General features: G+C 45.7%; 1 protein-coding gene across 2 annotated transcripts in view; it reads left to right on the top strand.

The window, feature by feature from the left end:
- Positions 1-20,568, top strand: part of PHF12 (PHD finger protein 12) — a 39,595-nt gene extending 19,027 nt beyond the window's left edge. Inside the window, exons 2-14 of one of the 2 annotated variants that reach the window (XM_081162202.1) lie at positions 1,436-1,508; positions 4,091-4,484; positions 5,723-5,843; positions 7,463-7,595; positions 9,434-9,598; positions 11,938-12,096; positions 12,705-13,503; positions 14,962-15,087; positions 15,753-15,896; positions 16,778-16,876; positions 17,807-17,889; positions 18,803-18,941; positions 19,306-20,568. In XM_081162202.1, the coding sequence (XP_081018328.1) occupies positions 1,436-1,508; positions 4,091-4,484; positions 5,723-5,843; positions 7,463-7,595; positions 9,434-9,598; positions 11,938-12,096; positions 12,705-13,503; positions 14,962-15,087; positions 15,753-15,896; positions 16,778-16,876; positions 17,807-17,889; positions 18,803-18,941; positions 19,306-19,640 (2,770 nt within the window). In that variant the 3' untranslated portion in view covers positions 19,641-20,568. The remainder of the gene's footprint in view (positions 1-1,435; positions 1,509-4,090; positions 4,485-5,722; positions 5,844-7,462; positions 7,596-9,433; positions 9,599-11,937; positions 12,097-12,704; positions 13,504-14,961; positions 15,088-15,752; positions 15,897-16,777; positions 16,877-17,806; positions 17,890-18,802; positions 18,942-19,305) is intronic. The other variant, XM_081162203.1, reaches the window with a different exon arrangement.
- The last annotated feature ends 1,840 nt before the right edge of the window (positions 20,569-22,408 follow it).

The raw sequence follows: 22,408 nt of genomic DNA, 5'->3' as shown, positions 1-22,408 counted from the left end.
AATGATGCTGCCAGTTTGGAGACCACACTTTGAGAACAACTACTGCATAGACATTATAAATGAGACCCTCCCAAGGATTTAATAAAGTCTCATATGGCTCTTGGTGTAACCTTAATGGAAATCAATGACCTGGAGAATCAGTAAGGCTAGCCCTACACAGCTTTAATTTTGATTCAGTATTGACTTACTGAGTGACTGTTGTGTACACAACCTCTTATAAAGATACAAAGAGAGAAGAGATTCAGTCCTTGTCTTGGTCCCTCTAATAAAAGAAATAAAAGGACTATCACATAAAGGGAAGCATGAGAAGTGCCAAAAGTGAACCAAAACCATGCAGCCAGGGGTCTAGGATGTCCGAGTAATCCCAGAAGAACACATGGAGGAGCTGTCCTCAATATTCTGTTGTTGCATGACAGACTACCCCAAAACTCCATGGCTTAAAACAGATACTAGTTATTCTCTTACAAGTCTGCGGGTTGGTTGGGCTCAGCTGGGTGGTTTTTCTGTTCTATTTGCTGTTGTCTGGTACTGTAGTCATTTGGAAGCTCACCTGAGCTGGCATGGTCCAAGATGACTTAGTCACATAGCAATAGTGGTGCTGGCTGTCGGCTTGGATTTCAACAGAAGCTATTAATTGGAGTGCCTTAAGTCTTTGTGTGACCTCTCACAGCACGGCAGCGGGGCTCTGAGATGGAACATTCCAAGCATGTAAAAATGGAATCTTAAGAACCCAGCCTTGGAAGTTACAACATTGTCACCTGTACTGTATTCTGTTGGTCAATACAAGACACAAGACAAGCCCAATTCAAGAGGAAGGAAATGGACTACCTCTGGATGGGAGGAATATCAAAGAGTTTGCAACCATCTTTAATATACCATAGGCTGATTGAGGCAGAACTTACAGGATGAATAGGGCTTTCACAGGCATGGCTTTCTAGGGCAAGAGAGTTCTAGAGAAAGAAATAACAAGCCTTCAGCCTGACTAGGGAGAAGGGTATCCGACAGGGGCCTGGAAGATAAAATGGGACCGTGTTTAGAAGGCTTTGAACAGCAGATGTAAGAGCTTGGACTTACACTAACAGACTGAAAAGGGTGTGGAGGACCTATCAGTGATTTTATTAGCAGGGTGCATAGTTTGGGAATGACCCTCAACATTCCAAACTAGTTCTTTATGTCTTTCCCTGTAAGCCCATTGTTAATAGCTCTGGATTTGGCTTCTCTTTCCAAGCTGTGGAAAGGGGTACTCACTCTTTAGGTTATTATAAATGGTGCCAAGTAAGCATTTTGAAAGATGAGAGAACCCTAGCAGTGCTGTAGTACTGGGCAAAATAGAAGTTGAGGTACATGGGGCTTTGTGCCAGACCCAGCTAGACTTTTTCCACTGCTTCAAAGGATTAGTTAGTTACTTAGTCTTGCCCTTGTCTTTTCCCCGCAGTAACCCTCCACTGAGTGAAGAGATGTTGCCTCCTGGGGAGTGGATGTGTCACCGGTGCACTGTTCGTCGAAAGGTAATAATGCTGCTTTCAGAAGGCTTTGCTCAGAATGCCGGATCTAGAGTACTGATACTCTAGAGCTAAGATGGCCTGGCCCTGAAGGTGTTTTTGTCCCTTCTTCTTGTCTCTTCCAGCCCTGGAATCACCCACATTCTCCTCATGGTGACTGTTTGGAATCCAATAGGGCCTAAAATCCAAACATGGGCTGCTGAAATGGGCAGAAGAGGTGTGTTAATTTACTAAGCCATGTTCATTCACTAGTGACAGGAGTAGTCTGATCTCCTTGTAGACCTCCTGTAAGTAGCCTGAATGTGGCAACTATATCCATGGCTGAAAGTGGCTGAAGAAAAACCAGGCTGCTTCTCCAGCTTGATGGAAAAAGAATTTCCCTCACCCCAAGACAAATAAGTCACTGGTATCCAAATGCTTAGCCAGGTGTATGGGGGTGGGAGGACTTTGAACCCACTTGTACCCCAGGTTGCCTAATCTCTTCAGCTCTCCTTCCCTTGGCTTCAATAATTCAGTACTGGCTTTGAGAACATTATTTTCTACTGTGGAATGCAAAAGCTAAATTCTCCCTTATCAAAAAAGGAAGTAGGTGTGTTTCCACTGAGATATGAGAACCAATCTGCAAATTATAGGCTGTGGATTACACTTTGTCTGCAAATTGTGAACCGCCCCCTGCCCTACCCCCACACTAATTATACAACAAGTAACTTTCCTTTGTTGTGACATCATTTCTGTTTTCCCCAGCCCTGAATGTGATGTCACAATGAGTGATGGCTTCCTTGGTTGCAGAAACAGGATGAGATGATTCAAAGATTGTGGTTTATGTGTGTAACAGTTTTCAGCCTTTAAGAAGTAGGTAAACAATTAGGTAGACATTTTTCAGTGTGTTCACAAGGGTTCCTATTAAGAAGCAAGCCAAGGCCAACTCAACCACCTAACCACAGTTGTAGTTTGATTTCTCCTACAATCCACAAAACGGTGTTCTCCAGCCCATTCACCTCCTATGCATCCTTGGTTAGATTAGAGCAGGGCCAGTTAGAGATATCTGCCAGCCAAGAAGCCTTTCAAAAACCTGCCACTCAAAGAAGCTGGTGGTTAAAGGGTTGGAAACAGCTGAGGGAGAAGAGGTGAAGCCAGGAAAAGAGGGTGAGGGAGAAGAACTAACATTATTTTAGTGCCCATCATCTGCTGGGTATTTTAATGTATCTTACCTCATTTAACCCAGATAGCCATCTGTGAGTGCTGATGGTAGTATCTCCATTTTAGAAAGGAAGAAACTGAGGCTCACAAATGCAGAATAAATTTCCCAAGGACTCAAAGGAATTGACAGAGCCAAGATATGAACCAAATTCTGTCTCACTCCAAAGCTCTATTACCTCTTCATCAATTTTCTAGAAGCAGAGCTACTTGCTGGGGTTTATAGTATGCCTTTTTCTAACATAGTATACTTTTTCTGAAATTCCACTCTGACCTTCTCTCAGGTGGCCCTCTTTGTCTACCAGAGCCAAATCTGTCTTTTCTGCCTCTTCCCTGGTTTGGCCTCCTATAATTACACTGAAGTGGATTGAAATGATATATCTTCTGGGCCTCATCAACCTCTGGTGTTCAGGTCCTGTTCCTGCTGGGGGCTAGATTCTCCCAACTCCTAGCCATCCCTTTCATATATATGATCCTCTCTATTGTCACCATGTCCCTGAGAGGAGAAGAAGAAAGGTTTTACTAGACTTACTTTACAAATAGAGAAATTCCTGCCCACCAGCCTGAGTCACCCAAGGTCATAGGAGATCAGTGGCAGAACTAAGACAAGATCCCAGGTCTCCTGTCTGGAGACCAGTGTTAAACTTATTTGACCATTCTATTTGGAGTCCTGGAGGAAAATGCATTGTCAGCTATCCAGTCCTACTAAATACACTTAGTTTTTTTCCATTTCTCCACCTTCCCATTCAAAGAAGTGTCACTTTCAGAGTTCTAGTTCAACTTGAAACATTGAAAGCCACCATGATGATTGCTGAGTCCCTACCCTCCACACACCACCCTTCCACCTTGTAGTGCAGTTACCTTCCAGGCCAGCACCCAGTCTCCCTAAACAGGGAGCTCTGCTTGTCTGTTTTACCTATTACCTTTGCTTTTGCTGACTTTCTTTATTTTAAGCAAAGTTCTTAAAATCATTCAGTAGGTCAGGATGCTGCTCTGAGGCAAACTACAGTTATCTAATTGGTTCTCACTGTGTTATTCTCACTGTTCTCAGTCTCACTGAGCTTGTTCTCAATGTAAATTGTTTATTTCTTTACTCTTATTTTGTATAGAGATATTGTATCTAATATAATGACTTAGAGTAAATGATGTGTGATTTGTATAATTGTTTCTAATTTTCCATGCCTTTTGGTGATTCACTGCTGTAATAGTTTTGCCAGCTTTAGTTTTGCTATAACCGTTGTCAGCTTTAACAAAACTGTGTTCCAAGTCCCCAGGTGGATGAGCTTGTGACTTTCATAATTTTGGTTTGTAGTCTAGTAGGACTTTGTAGCATCCATCTCTTTCTATTTTGTGATACTTTATGTGATGGGTCCTCCTGTTCATTTGCACAGAAGCGAGAGCAGAAAAAGGAGCTGGGCCATGTTAATGGACTGGTGGACAAATCCAGCAAAAGGACTACATCCCCCAGCAGTGACACTGACTTGTTGGACAGACCAGCTAGCAAAACTGAACTCAAAGCTATTGCCCATGCCCGGATCCTGGAGAGGAGAGCCAGCCGGCCTGGCACGCCCACATCCAATGCCAGCACAGAGACCCCCACCTCTGAGCAGAACGACGTTGACGAGGACATCATTGATGTGGATGAGGAGCCAGTGGCAGCAGAGCCAGACTATGTGCAGCCCCAGCTAAGGCGGCCTTTTGAGCTGCTGATTGCTGCCGCCATGGAGCGGAACCCCACCCAATTCCAGTTGCCCAATGAACTGACTTGTACCACTGCACTACCAGGTTAGCCAAACCATTATATCCCCTCCCCCACCCCAGCTTCCAAAGGATTATTGTCCAGCCAAAGAGCAGTGTTGCCTGTAGAGTCACTGTCCGTGTAGCCACTGTCTCATGCTGTTCTTGGTTCTTCCTGGAGAGAACTTTGAAGGTTTTAGCTTTCACAGTGCTTATTCAATTTTCTATTTTGACCCTTCTCAGTATCACTTAAAAAAAAAAAAAATACATTCACATGGTTCAAAAATCAAAAAACATGAAAAGTTCCCTTCCCGCTTCTGTCTGCCATTCACCTAGTCTCCACCTTTCTATCCCTCATAGATAACCAGTTTGGTTCTTGGGTATCTCCTAGAATTTCTTTGTGCACAATAAGCAAATACAGATACACGCTCATTATTTCCCCCTTAAAGAGCGTACTTGATCTACTGGTCTACACTTTGCTTTTTTTTTTTTTTTTTTTACTTCACAATGTGCTCTGGATAGAGATCTTTCCATGTTAATGTAGACATTACTCAGTTTCTCTTAATGTTTGCATAATGATCCATTATATATGTACTATATAATTTCTTTAATTTCCTGTTAATGGACATTCAGGTTTTTCCTAATCTTTTGTTCCTATAGTAGTACTTTGACAGATAATTTTGTAAATACATCATTGTATTCTTGTGAGTGTGTGTCTGTAGGATAAATTCTTAATATTAGAATTGCTGGGTCAAAACTATACTTACAGTTTTGATGTATACTACCGAATAACCCCCCTTGTGTGTATGCATGTGTTTTAATCAAGTCATGGCTTCTACTTGGTACCATGAAGCTTCTAGATCTTATTTTTTTCTTCCAGATAAAGTGAAATTGGCAAGCTTAAGAAACCTATTGGTCAGTAGGATGCATACAGGATCAAAGTTTTTCTGATTTCTATTAAAATGCAGTGAAATAGTTTTTTCCTCAGCCACCTCCATAGAATAGGCTTTTTTTCCTATTTATGTTTCTTAGATTACCAGTATCCAGCCTAGGCTTCTGGCCACTTTGTGTTTGCAAAACATTTAGACATATTTCTGCCACAGAACAAGTTACTTCTGATCAAGGTTCTGACTTATGTCTCAGAGGGCCTCAGAAAGAGATCCAAGTCCAGGCCCATAGCACATGCGTTTACTGAGATCTCTTCCTTTCACTTACTGTTGTTTCCATATCTTAGGCCAGGAACTCTGCAACTAGAGAAAGTTCAGCACCACCAATTTCTCTTCTAGGTTCTAGCAAGAGAAGAAGAAAGGAGGAAACCACAGGGAAAAACGTTAAGAAGACACAGCATGAGTTAGATCACAATGGTCTCGTTCCCTTACCAGTCAAAGTCTGCTTCACGTGTAACAGGTATTTTTCCTCCATACTAAGGGGCTCTTCTTCATATTCAGCAAATGATGTTTTTACTCTCTTCTATCACCTCTTTCAAACCATGTATGTTAAATGTAGATAATCCATATTTTGATGATATGAGAGCAGAGAGACTGAGTAACTAATTGATCAGAGCCTTGAATATCTTAACAATAAATTCCCTGAAGAATCACAGTACTTGGCAGCCCTGGCCAGGTAGCTTAGTTGGTTAGAACATTATCTCGATACACCAAAGTTTGCAGATTTGATCCCCAGTCAGGGCACACACAAGAAACAACCAATGAATGCATAAATAAGTGAAACAATAAATTGATGTTTCTCTCTTTCTCTCTATCTCTCTTTCTTTCTCTAAAAAAAAGAATCACAGTATCAAAGTGCTGTAAACTTTGTTTATAGAGGCTAGAACAAGAGGAGTTAGACTTAAACTGAAGCATGAGATATTTAGACTAGCTATCAGGAAGAATTCTGGCTAGCAGAGACACAAGTCCCTGGAAACAACAGTTTTTAAATCACTAAAGATGAGTTTAAAAGTAGTACAGCCCAGCCAGGCATGGCTCAGCAGTTAAGCATCGACCTAGGATCCAGGAGGTCATAGTTTGATTTCTGATAAGGGCACATGCCCAGGTTACGGGGTTGATCCCCAGTTGGGGGTGTGCAGGAGGCAGCCGATCCGTGACTGTCTCTCACCATTGATATTTCTCTCTCTCTCACTCTTACTTCCTTTCTCTGAAATCAATAAAGAGAGAGAGATATATATGTGTGTGTGTGTGTGTGTGTGTGTGTGTGTGTGTGTATGTAGTACAGTTATCCATGGTAGCTAGTATGCCTCAGACTGATGACTTCCAAAAGCTTCTAGGTTGCCCCAGTTGTAGCTTCCCTGGGACACTGGTTTTCTTCAAATAGGATCACCTCAGTGACAGGAACCAACTGCTTCAGTTACTGAAGATGGACTTGTTTAGATGTGTTAGAAAGACAGGATAACAGGAGAAAAAAATATGAAAAAAAGTGTTCCATAGCAAAAGCTATAGGGGACTGGACAGTAGAGTGGCAGAACTCTGAGCCAGGCCCAGACCATGGCTCCAGGGCATCTTGAGAATCCAAGGAATACCGTAGTTACAAATCAAAATTGACATTTGCTTAAGCCCCCTCCCTTTCATTATGCATACATGAATACATTACAAAATCATTTTCCCAGCACAACTCTCTCTGAGTTCTTCGTGCAGAAGAAAAATGTCTTGCTGTAGCAGAAGATTTTAGAAAGTTGCAAGTAATTTTTTTTTTAATGAAGTAGTTGCGCTTTTTTTAAGGAGTAAAAAGCTCAGAGTAGAGTTGGCTGTCTTCCCCTAGTGGGTACTAAGCATTGATCATTCATGCTCTGACAGCCACTTTAGTTATACTCCAAGTAAACATTTACTTCCTGACAAGACACAGCCTTCTTAGAAGAGAATAATGGAGAGCCGGGTGGTAGCCCCAACTTCATCCAGCTTTCTAATCATGAATGTAACTGAATCGTTGGGGAGGGAGGTGGTTCCACAGTGCACAGTCATTTTGAATTCTCCCATCTTGCCACAGAAATCGCCTATATCTCTTTTTTACAGGAGTTGTCGTGTGGCCCCTCTCATCCAGTGTGACTATTGCCCCCTCCTGTTCCACATGGACTGCCTCGAGCCACCACTCACTGCCATGCCCCTGGGCAGATGGATGTGTCCAAATCACATCGAACATGTGGTGGTAAGTACAGCAATCTCTCTTCAGTCCTCTACGAGCACAGCTAGAGCGCGGACTGATTCAGTAGAAAACATAGTAAGTTCAGCTTTGTACCACAATTCGCTATAATCTCTCAAATGCTGGTTTCTGCAGACCATCCTACTCAGTTCCGATTATTTTGACATGCCTCAGCTGTGCATTTTGCCTTTTTTCACAATGCCTTGTTCTAGCTGCACAGGCAGGCTTAACCCACTAGCACTTCGTTGTTCGTGAATAATTTCTTCCACAGTGAATCAAGCAGTTGATGTGTTATCCCTAAAACAGGGTATGTTAGATCCAACCTTATGGAAATAAGTGCTGTCACAGTAGTTGCTTCCATCTTTTCCTGCCTCTTGTTTTTAGAAGGAACCAAGAATATCCTAAAATTAGCTAACTGCCCAGTAACTTCAGAGAACTGGCATGATATAATGGTATTCCAGACAGCCAACCATTTATTGAACACCTGATCTGTCCTGCACACCAAATGAGGCTCTTTCCCTTCTCTTTTATCCTTTACAATCACTTTGTCATAACACTTATAGGTGTTGAGTAAGTTGTTGAATGACTGGTGTAAAGGTATTATTTCTCAGGAGTCTTGGGTACATTTTCCAGACTTCTTCTGGGGCTTGAACAGAACCATAGTTTGCTTTCTCCAAAGGAGGTTTAAGACATTTCCTTATAGGCACTTGGAATAGTCACAAGATTGAATAGGAGAGGGCTTCAGGAGGAGCAGCTCCCTCATAAAAACAGCCTTTCCAAATTAAAAAGTGTTATTGTATAAGACATCACCTATCAGATGGCGATGACCATGGAATGACTGTTGGCCCTCAGCATGGCAGTGTGCTCCCCACTTTCCACTGAGGATCCTCAGTTACAGACTTGTGCACATGGAAGAAAATAGTTGCTTTGTCCTCTTCATTGCACTATCGCTGCTCAGAAAGGTTCACCTGGGAGGAAGCCTCTCTCTCAGGCTTGTGCGAGTACTCATTTTCCTCCTGCTGAACCAGAGACAGGGCAACCATGAGAACTTTACCCAAATGTGAATATTGAAGAGCAGCTTTCCAGCAGATGAGAAATTATTAACTGGGTAGTTTTTTATTAGCCACTTAAGGGTTTTTCCTCTTTTACTAATTAGGAAACTGCCACACATTTTTTCTTTTGAATTAAAGTGTAGGGGACCAGTTGTAGTGGAGGAAATGTGGCATAGTTTCTATATGCTGCTGCACAAACTTCTTTCTTTCCTCCCTTTGGCCTCTTAGAGCAGTCCAAGGATTTCTGCCTCCTATAGAACAAGACTGTAATATCCAGACGGGTTTGCTAGTGCTCCCTGGTACCATGGAGGAGGAATCAGTTAGGGTATACAGTATTCTGGTGCTGATCCCAGCTGTGAGCCAAACTCCTGTATAGGAAACAGTCCTGCTTCCTGTAGGAGTCTTGCTAGGAATGGAATCTGGGTCTCTCAAGAACCAAGGCGTGCATTTCCTCAGAAACCTGTACTCTTACAGTACACTGACAAAGGGTGGTCTGAGCTAGACAGAAGACTGTCAGAAGCTGAATTTGGAAGGTCACTTCTTAGTTAATTCCCTGTTTCCTGCCCCCCTTGAGCTGCTCTAAGGAATAGGAACATACCAGTTTTCCCTTGTTGGACTAGGCAGAGCTCAGGGAGAAAGTCTCAGGCATGTTCCCAGCCCTCTGACAGGAGTGTTAACAATGCCAACCCTTGACAGACAATCCTATTTGGCCCATTTAACCTAGAGAATAGTTATTTGAGAAAGGGATGTCTTTTGAGGTTCACCAAAGGAGTGTTTCTGCTTTGATCCTAGCTGAACCAAAAGAATATGACACTGAGTAATCGGTGCCAGGTGTTTGACCGTTTCCAGGACACCATTTCGCAGCATGTCGTCAAAGTGGACTTCCTGAACCGAATTCACAAGAAGCACCCTCCTAACCGCCGTGTGCTCCAGTCAGTCAAAAGAAGAAGCTTGAAGGTGAGTCACAAGCTGGTTCAGGCAGGATGGTGGTTTCTGATTGCCTTTATGGGATAGACAGAGCATCATGGTCCTACTTTTACTGATGGGGAGACTGAAGCCCCTGAGACTTGTCTGTGGTGTCTCAGCAAGTAATGAGTGTGGCTCTACATATTTTTTTTTTTTTTTAAATATATCTTTATTGATTTCAGAGAGAGGAAGGGAGAGGGAGAGAGAGAGATAGAAACGTCAATGATGAGAGAGTCATTGATCGGCTGCAGCCCGCAACCCGGGCATGTGCCCTGTCCAAAAATCGAACCCTGATCGCCTGGATCCTACGTCGACGCTTAACCACTGAGCCACGCCCGGCCGGGCTGGCTCTACATTTTAATACTTGAGGAGGGTGGTCAGGATTATGAATCCCCAACCCCATAGTAGGCCTTCAAACTACAAGTCTCTAGTTCTCCTGAGAATAAACACTCTTTAGCCCCTCCCACCAAATTTAGATGTGCTCTGCTGTTACTGCCCCTTGCCTGGCACTCATGCCATCTGTTCCTTTTAGATGACCCCTTTCCTAGAGCTGTCGTGAGATGAAGATGGGGGTGACTAAACAGAGGGCCATGTGTAAAGTGAGGAGCTATCCCAACTGGGAAACTTAAGAGGAAAATGTCTAAAGAAAAGTTAAACCTCTTTTTCCAGGCTGCTGTTAATATATTACCAATACATTTTATGTACTTAACAATTGCTAAAAGGTATCCACAGAGATTGACAGAGAAATTTTCTTCCTTAAAGAGCATTTGGTAGTGTTGAGGCTATTTCTCATAAACCATTCAATTCCCTCATTCATTTAACCTAGAGAGCTCAACACTATATACCTATATATAAACTGATTTTTCTCATTTGAAATAATCCCACAGACTGTCCTGTGTGCCAATAGAAACCAGCAGTTCTCAAATATGGCCACTTGGTGGCAGCCATACTTTAAAATCACACCGCTCCCACCCTGACTGGTTGGCTCAGTTGGTTGGAGGGTTGTCCAGTGCACCAAAAGGTTTCAGGTTTGATTCCAGGCAGGCCACATACCTAGGTTGTGGGTTCTATCCCCGGTTGGGGCATGTACCGGAGGCAGCTGACTGATGTTTCTCTCTCATATCAGTGTTTCTCTCTCTCCCCCTGTCCCTCTCTCCCTCCTTCCCCCCCCCTTCCTCTCTCTAAATCAGTAAAAACATATCCTCAAGTGAGGATTTTAAAATATAATAATAATAAAATAAGGACAGGGAACTATTTTCAGCTCTTCTTCTCTTATCCTCCCTAAGGGCCTGGTCACCAAATCTCTCGGTTCTCCAAATATTTTCCAAATCTACCAGGTGCTTTTACATCTCTGCCTTATGTGCTGCTCCCCTACCCTATTTCCCCTTGGTCTGTCTGGAAGTTCCTTCTTAATTTCAAAGTTTTAGCTCAAATACTACCTTCCTTTAAAATCTCCTCTAATCCCAAGCTCCTGTCCCCCAGGTAGAAATAAGCACTCTTCTCCGTAGTTTTTTTTATAGCTACTTAGACATGCTTTTATTCTAGGAACCATTACATTGCATTATAATGTTTCTGTGGTTATCTTCCCTACTAGACTGTGAGCTCCTTGAGGGCAAGGCTTAAGTTTTGTTCATCTCTGGATCTCTAGGACTTGGCACAGTGCCCCGACTCAGGAGATGTTCAATAAATGTTGGTTGAATGTATGAATGATTCTTTGCTTGTGTGGCTCTTTGATTCTTACATAGTGTGATTCAGAGTGTGTCTTCGTTCTGTGCAACAAAGAGGTCTTCAGTTGTTTTGAGTCATGAATGAATGATGGAAGAAAACTGACATTGATTGAGCGCTTGCTTATCTGGATCCAGGCCTCATGCTGAGCATTTCTACTGTGACTGTGACCTTGTTTAACTTTTTATCTCTCAGATACAGTTTACTAACCTCCCAAACTTGATCCTAAGCAACAAGAGCCTAGGGTACACTCTGGAGCCCTGTTTGATGTCAGTCTTCCATTTTTTAGACCAAAGCAGAAGGCAGCATGCAATGGTTTCTGTCTTCATCAGGCCTTAGACCTTAATGAGGAAAAGTGGGGGGCATGCATGCTTTTTCCATATTGTGCCTTTTCAAGCTAGTGTCCATATGTGTCAAGCAAAGAGATGGTAGCACAGAGCAGTTGCAGCCCGTCAAGCCACCTTGTCCTCAGTGAACCTCAGAGTGGATGGATGATGGTCTCTTGGACATCAGCACCAAGGACAGAAGATCATGGTCAGAGCAGGATCAACTGGCCATGTTGGCTCTATCTCCCTCTCCTTCTTCCTCCTATCTGTCCTAAACAGGTTCCCGATGCTATAAAATCTCAGTACCAGTTTCCACCCCCACTCATTGCACCCGCGGCCATTCGGGATGGGGAGCTGATCTGCAATGGGATCCCTGAGGAATCACAGATGCACCTTTTGAACTCTGAGCACTTAGCCACCCAGGCAGAGCAGCAAGAGGTGAGTGAAGGCAGGGCTGGGATTCCAGATCTAATCCTCCATCTCGCTGCAGCTGTTATTGGAAGTAGCCTCAGTATCATTCCCATCCCCATCTTCTACAACCCCACCCACCCCCACCCTCACCCCCCACAAGTTGAATATTTCAGGGAGAACCTCTGGCTCAGATCTTGAGGCAAGTAAGAGAACTACAGAGTCAACTGGTCTGCTTCTCTCCATCGGTCTCCCAGTGCACTGTGAGATGGGCAAAACTGTCTTGTAGAAAGAGCTCAGTAGACCCATAGAGAGGCTAGGTGATAGTGCTGGACACACAGCCAATGCTTAGGGTACTTGCTGAATATTGGTCACAAGGTGAGCCTTAGGGGCAGAACCAGAACAGGAATCCCAAGCTCTGCTGACCAGGGTGTTGTCTGCTGAGTGTACCAACAAGTCTTGCTTGGGAATGGAAGTGGAATCCTATCAGGAGTCAAGCACACCCTTTCTGGGCATTCGCAATGGGACCTCGGAAACAGTGTTTATCAGCTCTGCTGTAGCCCTGGCCGCTGTGGCAGGAAGGACCAGCGCCTCCCAGGCCTCTTACCCTCCTCTCCTCTCCTCTCCTTCCATTACAGTGGCTCTGTAGTGTTGTTGCGCTCCAGTGCAGCATATTGAAACATTTATCTGCTAAGCAGATGCCTTCGCATTGGGACTCTGAACAGACAGAGAAGGCTGATATTAAGCCTGTTATTGTGACTGACAGCTCAATCACCACCTCCCTGCAAACAGCTGACAAGGCACCTACTACACCTTCCCACTATCCCTTGTCCTGCCCCTCAGGGATTAGCACCCAGAATTCCCTGAGCAGCTCTCCAACCCACCAACCCCCAGCCCTAGAGGACATCAGCTGCAGTTCTTGTGCGGAAAAATCCAAGAAAACCCCCTGTGGGACTGCCAACGGGCCAGTGAACACAGAGGTGAAAGCCAATGGCCCACACCTCTACAGCAGCCCCACTGATTCCACGGACTCCCGGCGACTTCCAGGCGCCAACACCCCCCTACCAGGCCTCTCACACCGGCAAGGCTGGCCCCGGCCCCTCACGCCACCAGCGGCAGGGGGGCTTCAGAACCACACCGTCGGCATCATTGTGAAGACAGAGAATGCCACTGGCCCCAGCTCTTGCCCCCAGAGGAGTTTGGTTCCTGTCCCAAGCCTGCCCCCTTCCATTCCCAGCTCTTGTGCCAGCATCGAGAACACCAGCACTTTGCAAAGAAAGACTGTCCAATCACAGATAGGACCTCCGTTGACAGATTCAAGGCCACTGGGCTCACCCCCAAATGCCACCCGGGTGCTCACTCCCCCCCAAGCAGCAGGAGACAGTATCTTGGCCACAGGAGCCAACCAACGATTCTGCTCACCAGCGCCATCTTCAGGTGAGTGCTGTTCAGCCTTCAGGTAATTTGGAATACTTTTTTGTTCTTCCTGACAAGACTTAAGCTTCAAAAAACAAACACTTGTATCTTTGAATATTTCAGAGGGCTTTGATCTCCGTATTATTTGTGCTCTCCCCATTTCTGTGATAGAAGATAAAGCACATCTTAACTTGTCTTCATCTATTCAGTGGGACTGCTTAGGCTCTGAAAGCTTAAGTGATTTCTTTAAGGTAATCTAACAAGTCAGTGACAGGATTGGAACTATAGCCTGGGTCTCCTGATTTCACCTTCCCACACCTTCCAGGCCTAGTCTTCTGCCTGTTTTTGTTCCATTACCCTAGAGCAGGGGTGGGGAATGCTTGGCCCACGGGCTGTATACAGCCCTTGAAATCATTTGGGCTAGCCCTACCAAGGCAACCGCAGATGGGACTTGACATTCAATAAATGTAGGAGCTTTTTTCATAGCTTTTTTTAAGTTGATAATTTTGTATGACCCTATGAGTGATATTATAAATATCCGAATGGTCCTTGGCAGAAAAAGTTTCCCCACCCCTGCCCTAGAGGAAGGCAGCATGTGCTCTGGAATCACTGTGGTCAGCCTAAGACTCTAGGTGATGGCCTTAGTGTTTCATGGTCCACACCTGATCCAGATTCTCAGAGCCAGGTCATTTGAAGGAACTTCCATGTCAGGGAAAACAGGGCTAGAAAGCAACATTGCCTTCAGAAGAGCTGCAAAGGGGCATGCCCACAGAGGTAGTTCTGGCCCAAGAGCTTGCCCTCAGGCCACATGCCAAAAGGCAGTCCCTAACGTCCATACTTGGCCTAGTGTGGACCTGCTTTCTCAGCTATCTCCGGTCAGCACTCAGGACCTTGAGGTTGCTGACCCCAGCATCTAAACCAGGTTTCAGATGCTACTGAAACCCTCTGTGGTCTCGCCTGTCTAAACTGAAGCTGGCCTCTCTAGTCAGCTGGGAGTCTTGGTAACAAGGTGACTGTGACTTCTCTGCATGGGGCCCCCTAATCCCACGATGGCCCCTCTTCTCAGGCTTTTTCCCTGGCTCTTTATCTCAACACCAGCCTGGATAGGCTTTGCACCCTGAGTCAAACTTCAGTAGGCAGGAGTTTTAGGGGCAGGCACCACTTACTTGAATGAGTAGAGGCAACAGGGAGGTAGTCATGGCCCAGAGAATGAAGCTACCCTACCACATTCCCCAGACCAGTAGATTTCACTGGTTCTCAGTTCTCTGGAGTCTTCTGCATGCCCGGGTGCATTGTCGTTCCATCTGCCCTTCCTCACCACACGTTTTTAGCTCTAGGAGTTCCAGAGCCTATGGGGTGAGAATCAAGAAGGGAACATCACCTTGGGTCCGAAATCCAGACCTGTCTCGGCAGTGGGGGATTGGACCGGTGGGTTTCCCTCAGGCAACGTAAGTAACAGTCTTCCTGCTCCGTCCCCAGATGGCAAGGTCAGCCCCGGCACGTTATCCATAGGAAGCGCTTTAACCGTACCCTCTTTCCCAGCCAACTCTACTGCCATGGTGGACCTCACCAACTCACTTCGAGCATTTATGGATGTCAATGGAGGTGAGTGAGTGAGCTGCTGCTCTGCCACCAGCTGCTGTGGTGAAGGTGCTGTCCCTACACAACATTCAGTTCATTTCAAAAAGGGACAGAAGGGATGCCTGATCTCAGAGGGCTGGGGAGGGGAGTGGTAGAAGAAAGCAAGCCCCTTCTCCTATCTCTGCCTTATGCATATACACATAATCAAAGAAGCAGAGAGAACAAAGCCAAGTTGACCAGTGAGAAGAGAATCACCATAGGCAGATCACCTGGACTTGCAGAATAAAATCAGGAGGAATCTCGCTCCCAAAAATCAAGGAGAACCAGGGCAGATCTCGATCTCTGTAAATAGAGGGTGGGTAGAAATCCAAGACCCAATATAAGACATCCAGGCCCTTCCCCATACACAGGCAAGTGATTTATCTTGCTCTACCTTTCTAGGACCACTTTACCTAAAATCCAGCTACCCAATTGCAGGAGGCATCTGCATAGGCTGCACTGGGGCTATCTCTCACTGCAAATGGCTAGTGAGATGCCCAGCCCCAGATTCTTGTACCACTTTGTACTATTTGAAAAAAAGCTCTTGGCTGGATTTTAGACATGCTGAACTATGTGCTCTGTGACCCTAGCCTATTTCTCATTCCATTTCCTCCTCAGCTGCTTTTTTAATCTTTCTCTTTTGTTAATAGAAATCGAGATAAATATGCTGGACGAGAAGCTGATCAAGTTTCTGGCCTTGCAGAGAATACATCAGCTTTTCCCCTCCCGGGTCCAAACTTCACCGGGCAGTGTCGGGGCACATCCACTGGCTTCTGGAGGGCACCACGCAGAAGGTGCGCATGCACACCTGCCACCACACCATGCCATCAGATCTCTCTGTATGAATGGCCGTCTCCCCTCCATGGAGATCTCAGCTTTCATTGTGTGCCTTTAATGGGCCTAATAAAGCACCATGATTTCTTTTCTCAGAAAACAAACAACATGGCACCCACAGCTTTCCACTCAGATGCCAGGAAGTCCTCTGTAACTTTCTTTCATATATGTCCACTTTGAGACACAGCAGCTTTGAGTGCCTTTGGGTATATGTAGGGTTTTTTGCTCAATTGCTTTCAAATATTCAAGTTAGAAGGGTTTCCCAAAAGACAAGAAACAGGATAACAGTTGGGTTAGCCTCCTGAAAGTTCTTCCCAAGAGGTTAACTCTGCTTAGGATATCCTTTTGCGCATTAGCTGTTAAGGGTGTGGTCCCCAGACCAGCAGCAGCATCACCTGAGAACTTGTTAGAAATGCAGAGCTTGGGGCCCCACCTTAGACCTACAGAATCATAATCTGCATTTTAACAAGAGCTGTAGACAATTCATATGCACCTTAAAGTTTGGGAAACACTGGTCTATGCCCCCCTATAGTACCAGCTAGTATTTCCCTGACAAGAGCTTAAAATACTATCATCCTTAAATTCTGTCACCATCATCAAAGCTCTGGACCTTCTTACCCCATGTGGGAAATGCTGTGGGTGGGAGAGAGAGCCTCACACTGAAGCAGCACAGTGTCAGATGTAAGTTTGGAAAGATTACTCATCCAGTGGGATTATATTCTTTCAGCCATGAGCCAAAAGGTCCAGGTTCTGTTAATGTTTGAGCCATAGGTTCTGTTGGTTTGGGTTTGAGTGCCAGGTTCTGTTTCTGAATGACCCTATTCCTGTGTTTGTCTTGTAGTGCAAAGAAAGGAGGTACAGGCCCGAGCTGTGTTCTATCCTCTCTTAGGGTTGGGAGGAGCTGTGAACATGTGCTATCGAACCCTCTACATCGGGACAGGTGAGCCAACTGGGAGGCACTGAGTTTGTTCAGCCCTAAACACTAACACTCTTACCCTCAGTGGATAGAAAGGGGCAAGGGAAGCCCTCTCCAGGGCTGACTGGTTTAACTGAGTGGATGTCCTGACCAAAGGTACTAAGAAAGGAGACTATCAGCTGCCTGTCTTCCATGTCTCAGGCGCCCCCCTTTTTTTTTTTTAATCCTCACCTGAGGATATTTTTTCCATTGCTCTTCAGAGAGAGTGTAAGGGAGGGAGGGGTTTGGGGGGGAGATGTGAGAGAGACACATCGATTGGCTGCCTCCCACACAGCCTGAGGGGCTTGGGGTAGAGCCTGCAACCAAGGTACGCGCCCATGGCCAGAATCAAACCCAGGATCCTTCAGTCCACAGGGCGACAATCTAACCACTGAGCAAAACAGGCCAGGGCCCTGTTTCAGGCCCTTTTGCTTTGTGCCCAGTGTGGCATCAGGAGAGGTGAAAGCTCTGACTGCTGCTCAGTGAAGCATATAAAATACTGCAAGGAAATACTAAGGAAAGAGCAAATGCTTTGTCCCTGGAGGTCTTTGAAGAAGTTATGGAGCTCACATATACCCGAGCTTTAGTTAGCTCTCTATCTTGTACAGAGGAACAGACAGATTAGTCCTCAGCCTAGACATTTCCCTTTCTTACATGTGCTATGATTTATAGGTCCTGCGCCTCATGCTGTGCTCTCATGGAAATAGCCCATCCTCTTTAGTAACTCACTGCCCATCTGGGCAGCAGGCACATGTTCTAAAGCAGAGTAGCTGGCAGATGCAACTGTTCTTTAGCAGGAGGTTGGAAAAGATATCAGCTTTAGTTTAAAAATACAAAGAGGGGGCCTGGGTCTCCTAGTGCCTGCCCAAAAGCTAACTCACTCCCACCCTTTTCTCTATTCCTGCCACCTTGCAGGAGCTGACATGGACGTGTGCCTTACAAACTATGGTCACTGTAACTATGTGTCTGGGAAACACGCCTGCATATTCTATGATGAGGTGAGGGGTGTTGATGGACTCGGAGGGAGCTCTCATAACCTGGGGCCTCTCCCAAGCACTGGGTTTTTGTTCAGTACCCTGGGAGAGAGGAAGGGAGTTGGGTGTCCTCTCCTTTTCTTCCCTCCTTGTCATCCAGGGAGGAGAAGAGTCTTGGTGTGAAAAGGGCATTCTACCATGGCCACCTGCTCCCCAGGAGCTGGCTACCATATCTCCTGAGATTGATCACAGGCTCAGTTGGAGCGGGGTGGGGCAGGGGAAGCTAAGCATGGAAAGGGAACAGCATAAAAGGAAGCCAAGCCCTCTTAGTGCAACCTGTGAGTTTCATCATCTCATGTGCCAGTAATTTCAACAAGATCCAGTGCTGAGGAGGCAGAATAAAGCAGTTGGGGGGGGGGGGGCTATAGTCTAAGAAGGAAGGCTTCCTTGAGGGGGGGTGATTCTTTTTGTCTTTTTTTTATTTTTATTTTGAGAGTACATTTATTAAAGCTGGGGACAGTGAAACAAGGAAGGGCTTAGGATAGAAGAAGCAACAGGAGTGCTGAGCAACAGGGCTGCTTCAGCGCTCTGCAAAGTCTGAGAAAGGGGAGCCTTGGAGACAGGTTCAAGAGGTTAGCCCAGGACAAGCTGCTGCTGCCCATTGCTCCCCTGGTTGCAAGTCATGTGGGGTCCCTTAGAGCTCAGGAGATGCACACCTGTAGGGGAAGGGAAAGGTGTGAGCATGCTTCTGGGAGGAAGAGCACGCAGGAGGTGAGTTTTGAGCCCCAATCAAAAGGTACAGGGAAGAGGGGCATGATTGGGGAAGAAGAGAGCTCCCCAGGTAGAGCAGCACAGCCTTCTCCATATGTCCTCTCTCCCCTTAGCCCCAGGCCCCACGCAGCAGACCACACATCTTATCTTCCCTCCTCCTCCTCAGAATACCAAACATTATGAGCTGTTAAACTACAGTGAGCACGGGACAACGGTGGACAATGTGCTGTATTCATGTGACTTCTCTGAGAAGACCCCGCCAACCCCCCCAAGCAGTATTGTTGCCAAAGTGCAGAGTGTCATCAGTAAGTTGGAACAGAGGCCTGTGGCCACAAAGCCTGCCATTTTTGGACACATTTCCTAAGGCCCTAGTCAGGGTGTCTCTGGCTTCCTGCCAGTGATGTGCTGCTGTCTCTTGCCTTCCTGGTCCTGTTGGCCAGATTCTTACTCCTAGACCCAGGGAGGGCCACGGAGAACCAAGTGCTTGTGCACCCACTTATGAGTACATACCTATTTGGGAACTTCAAACTTTACCAGTCCTTTCTGAGCATATCTCACCCCAGTCATGCAGCACTTAACATGGGGAAGTGCAGGGGCCCATCTGGCAAACAGCCCAGGTGGTTGGACTGCTCACTGTTCTTCTCCAGTGACCATTCCCTTTTTCCCCAGGGCGCCGCCGGCACCAGAAACAGGATGAAGAGCCAAGTGAGGAGGCAGCCATGATGAGTTCCCAGGCCCAGGGGCCACAGCGGAGACCCTGCAACTGCAAAGCCAGCAGCTCGAGCTTGATTGGGGGCAGCGGGGCCGGCTGGGAAGGCACGGCCTTACTGCACCATGGCAGCTACATCAAGCTGGGGTGTCTGCAGTTTGTCTTCAGCATCACTGAGTTTGCGACCAAACAGCCCAAAGGCGATGCCAGCCTGCTGCAAGATGGGGTCTTGGCCGAGAAGCTCTCTCTCAAGTCCCACCAGGGCCCTGTGCTGCGCTCCAACTCCGTTCCCTAGGACTGGTGGCTGCCCCATCACCCGCCTGTCCACCCAACCCAAGACTCCTGCAATGCAAAAATGTACACAAACCAAGCCCGGGTTTTTTCTATACTCTACCAGAAACCCTTCAACTACAATCTTTGCATGACATGAAGAAAACCTTTTGACTGTTTTTTAAAAATCCTTTTTCTTTTCTCAAGTTCTAGGGGGCATTTGCACATATATTTGTACTCAACATTTCATGGGAAAGCGGCAGACCCGAGCTGAGGAACAGCGTGGGCAGGGAGGGGAAGGCCAATGGACACTTCCTCCAACACAAAACCGTTCCCCACCCACCTGCTCCCTCCCCCTCGCCCGCCGTTGTAAAATAATCAGAAACTTGTTCTATTTTGTGGCAGTGACAATAGTTTTATATTAAAAAGAAAAAATACAGTTTTCATACAGCAAAATCTATACAATATCATTGTTTTATTTAATATAAAGATCGCTACCCACCCTCCTTCCATGGTTCCCACCCTCCAAGTTATTTTCCCTTTCTGCAGCGGTTGCACTACAGGTAGCTACTGTGTATTATGGACAAATAAGAAATGAATCCTTTTTCTGTTGTCCATCTATTTTATTTCAAATAAGGAAAAGTGTATTTGGATTTTGTGTAAATACATCTAGTGATGACATTTTTTCAATGTTTTTAAAAACTGTGTACAGTACTACATGTGGTAGAGCGTTTTCTTCAAATTGTCTATTGTAGCAAAAATGTTTTTGTCGTAAACCTGTTTTGTCTCCTTTTTTTGTTCTCTTGCCACTCCTCTCCCGTCCTCCCACCCCTGGCTCCCTCCTCTTCTCCCACCCCACAACTAGTACCAATGTACATAGTAATTGTAATGTTTTAGACTTTACAGAAACTTTCCTGTATTCTGTATATAAAAAAACAAAAATACTTCAAATTATGTTTTCTGCCTGTCTGTCCTACCTGTCATCACCCTTGGAAGTAACCTTCCCTGAGATCTTGGTCCCACAGTCTCATTGAACAAGTCGCATTCCCCAAGGGAAATCAGGAGAGGGGAGGTGTTGGAGGAAAGTGAGCCTAAGGTGCATGGGGCAGTGGAAATGGAAGGGTACCCTATGTGTCCCCTAAGGGGAGCTGTTGTATGACTTCCTTCATTGGTGACTTGGAGTTTAGAGGGCTTGACCACTTGACATGATAAGATTCCAAGAGTATGTAGGCCCTTGCTCCTATTAGCTCCAAAACCAAGACAATACAATGAGCTAGCATGAGACCTCTGCATTCTGGACTAGAAGCTTTAACCTAAGGGGTTGGGGGCTGCCTTTGGTTCCAATTATTTGCTATATTTTATGAATCTGATCTGGGAGATCATATCACCTCATTTTGTCCTTTCCCTGTCACCTTAGCTGGGTATGGAGCAATTCATTTATTCAAGTACCACTTGACCCTCCTTTGTGCCTGGATCTTGGTCTAACTCACTTGCCATGAGCAGTTGTCAAGGCAGATATGTTCCCTGCCTCTTGGAGCTTAGAATCTAGTGTGGAGCAGTTTGTTGATTCAAACATCTCTGAGGAATATCATGAAGAAAAAGAAGAAATCCAGTCTCTAGATCCAGCTGTGCCACACGTTCTATGGCTTCGATCACCACTTCTCTACAACAGCTATTCCTCAAAAGACAAGTCTAGTGCATTACCTAAATTCTAAGGTCCTGCACCCTCTTATTAAACCAAATTCCATCCATTTCTTCTTGAAGACCTTGTATGAGAAACTATCCAGGATATTTTCCTAAAGACAGTTTCCAACTCCGTAGCTGGAGAGCACCTGTGGTGTGTCTATCCCAGCACTGTTCAAGTATGGGGTGACTGTTGGCCTGCCCAGATTTTGCCATGGAGATGGAGAATGCATTCATGTTCTTAATATTTCATCCCATAGCATCTACAATTGAACACTGAATCCACAGTGCAGCTAAATAGGAAACTTCCCTGGGAATCTGGTCTGTCCCAGGCTTTCACCTACCTGTCTAGCTTTGCCCCTGCCCTAATGGGCCTCTTGAACTCCCTAAGGGCAGAAATATATGTTGTTCAACTCCATATTTCCAATGGCTAACCACACTGCAGGGCACACCGTTAAGTGCCAAACAATGGGTACTAAATTGCACTGGAATTCTCAGGCAAGGCCCTTTCTTCTGGCAAGTCACCTGGCAGGAATACCCTTCCTCCCTAGCTGTTCCCACCCACCTGCTCTCATAGTCACTTCTTCCATTGAGTAATGGAGCTTCACCTATTTCTACCACCTGTGAGAACCATTCTACAAAGAATTTCCTCCTGGAAGTAAAATATTACACTCTTCCTGCTTCCTTTCAGAAGTGGAGGGGGTGGGGGGCAGAGGCAGGAAGATACAGACAGCTAAGGAGAGTGAATCCTGACAACTCTTAACTGATGGTGCCATGCTGAAACACACTATCACCTCCTTGGCTTCTATGGGAAGAATAGGGAAGAATCCTAGAAACTGAAGGTGGGTTATGAGGATAGGAATGGAAGGATTTGTTTATGCAGGACAAGGTATCCAGGATGGAACTCACTCTCAGACACAAGAGCATTCATGTACACACATGGAGCTCTCCAGAAGGGAAAGACTCTGCTACATACTGCCACCCAGAGGGCTCACACACACCCTGTGAGCCCCTCCTGCAAGCCTTCAGCTATAGAGCACCATACAAAGGACAGGTACATTCCATATTCATTCAAGCACACACATGCAGAGACTACAGATGCATGCACAC

This window comes from Miniopterus schreibersii, assembly GCF_964146895.1.
Source record: "Miniopterus schreibersii genome assembly, chromosome: 16".
Taxonomy (NCBI): Eukaryota; Metazoa; Chordata; class Mammalia; order Chiroptera; family Miniopteridae; genus Miniopterus; species Miniopterus schreibersii.
This window is presented reverse-complemented; position numbering and strand designations above follow the sequence as displayed.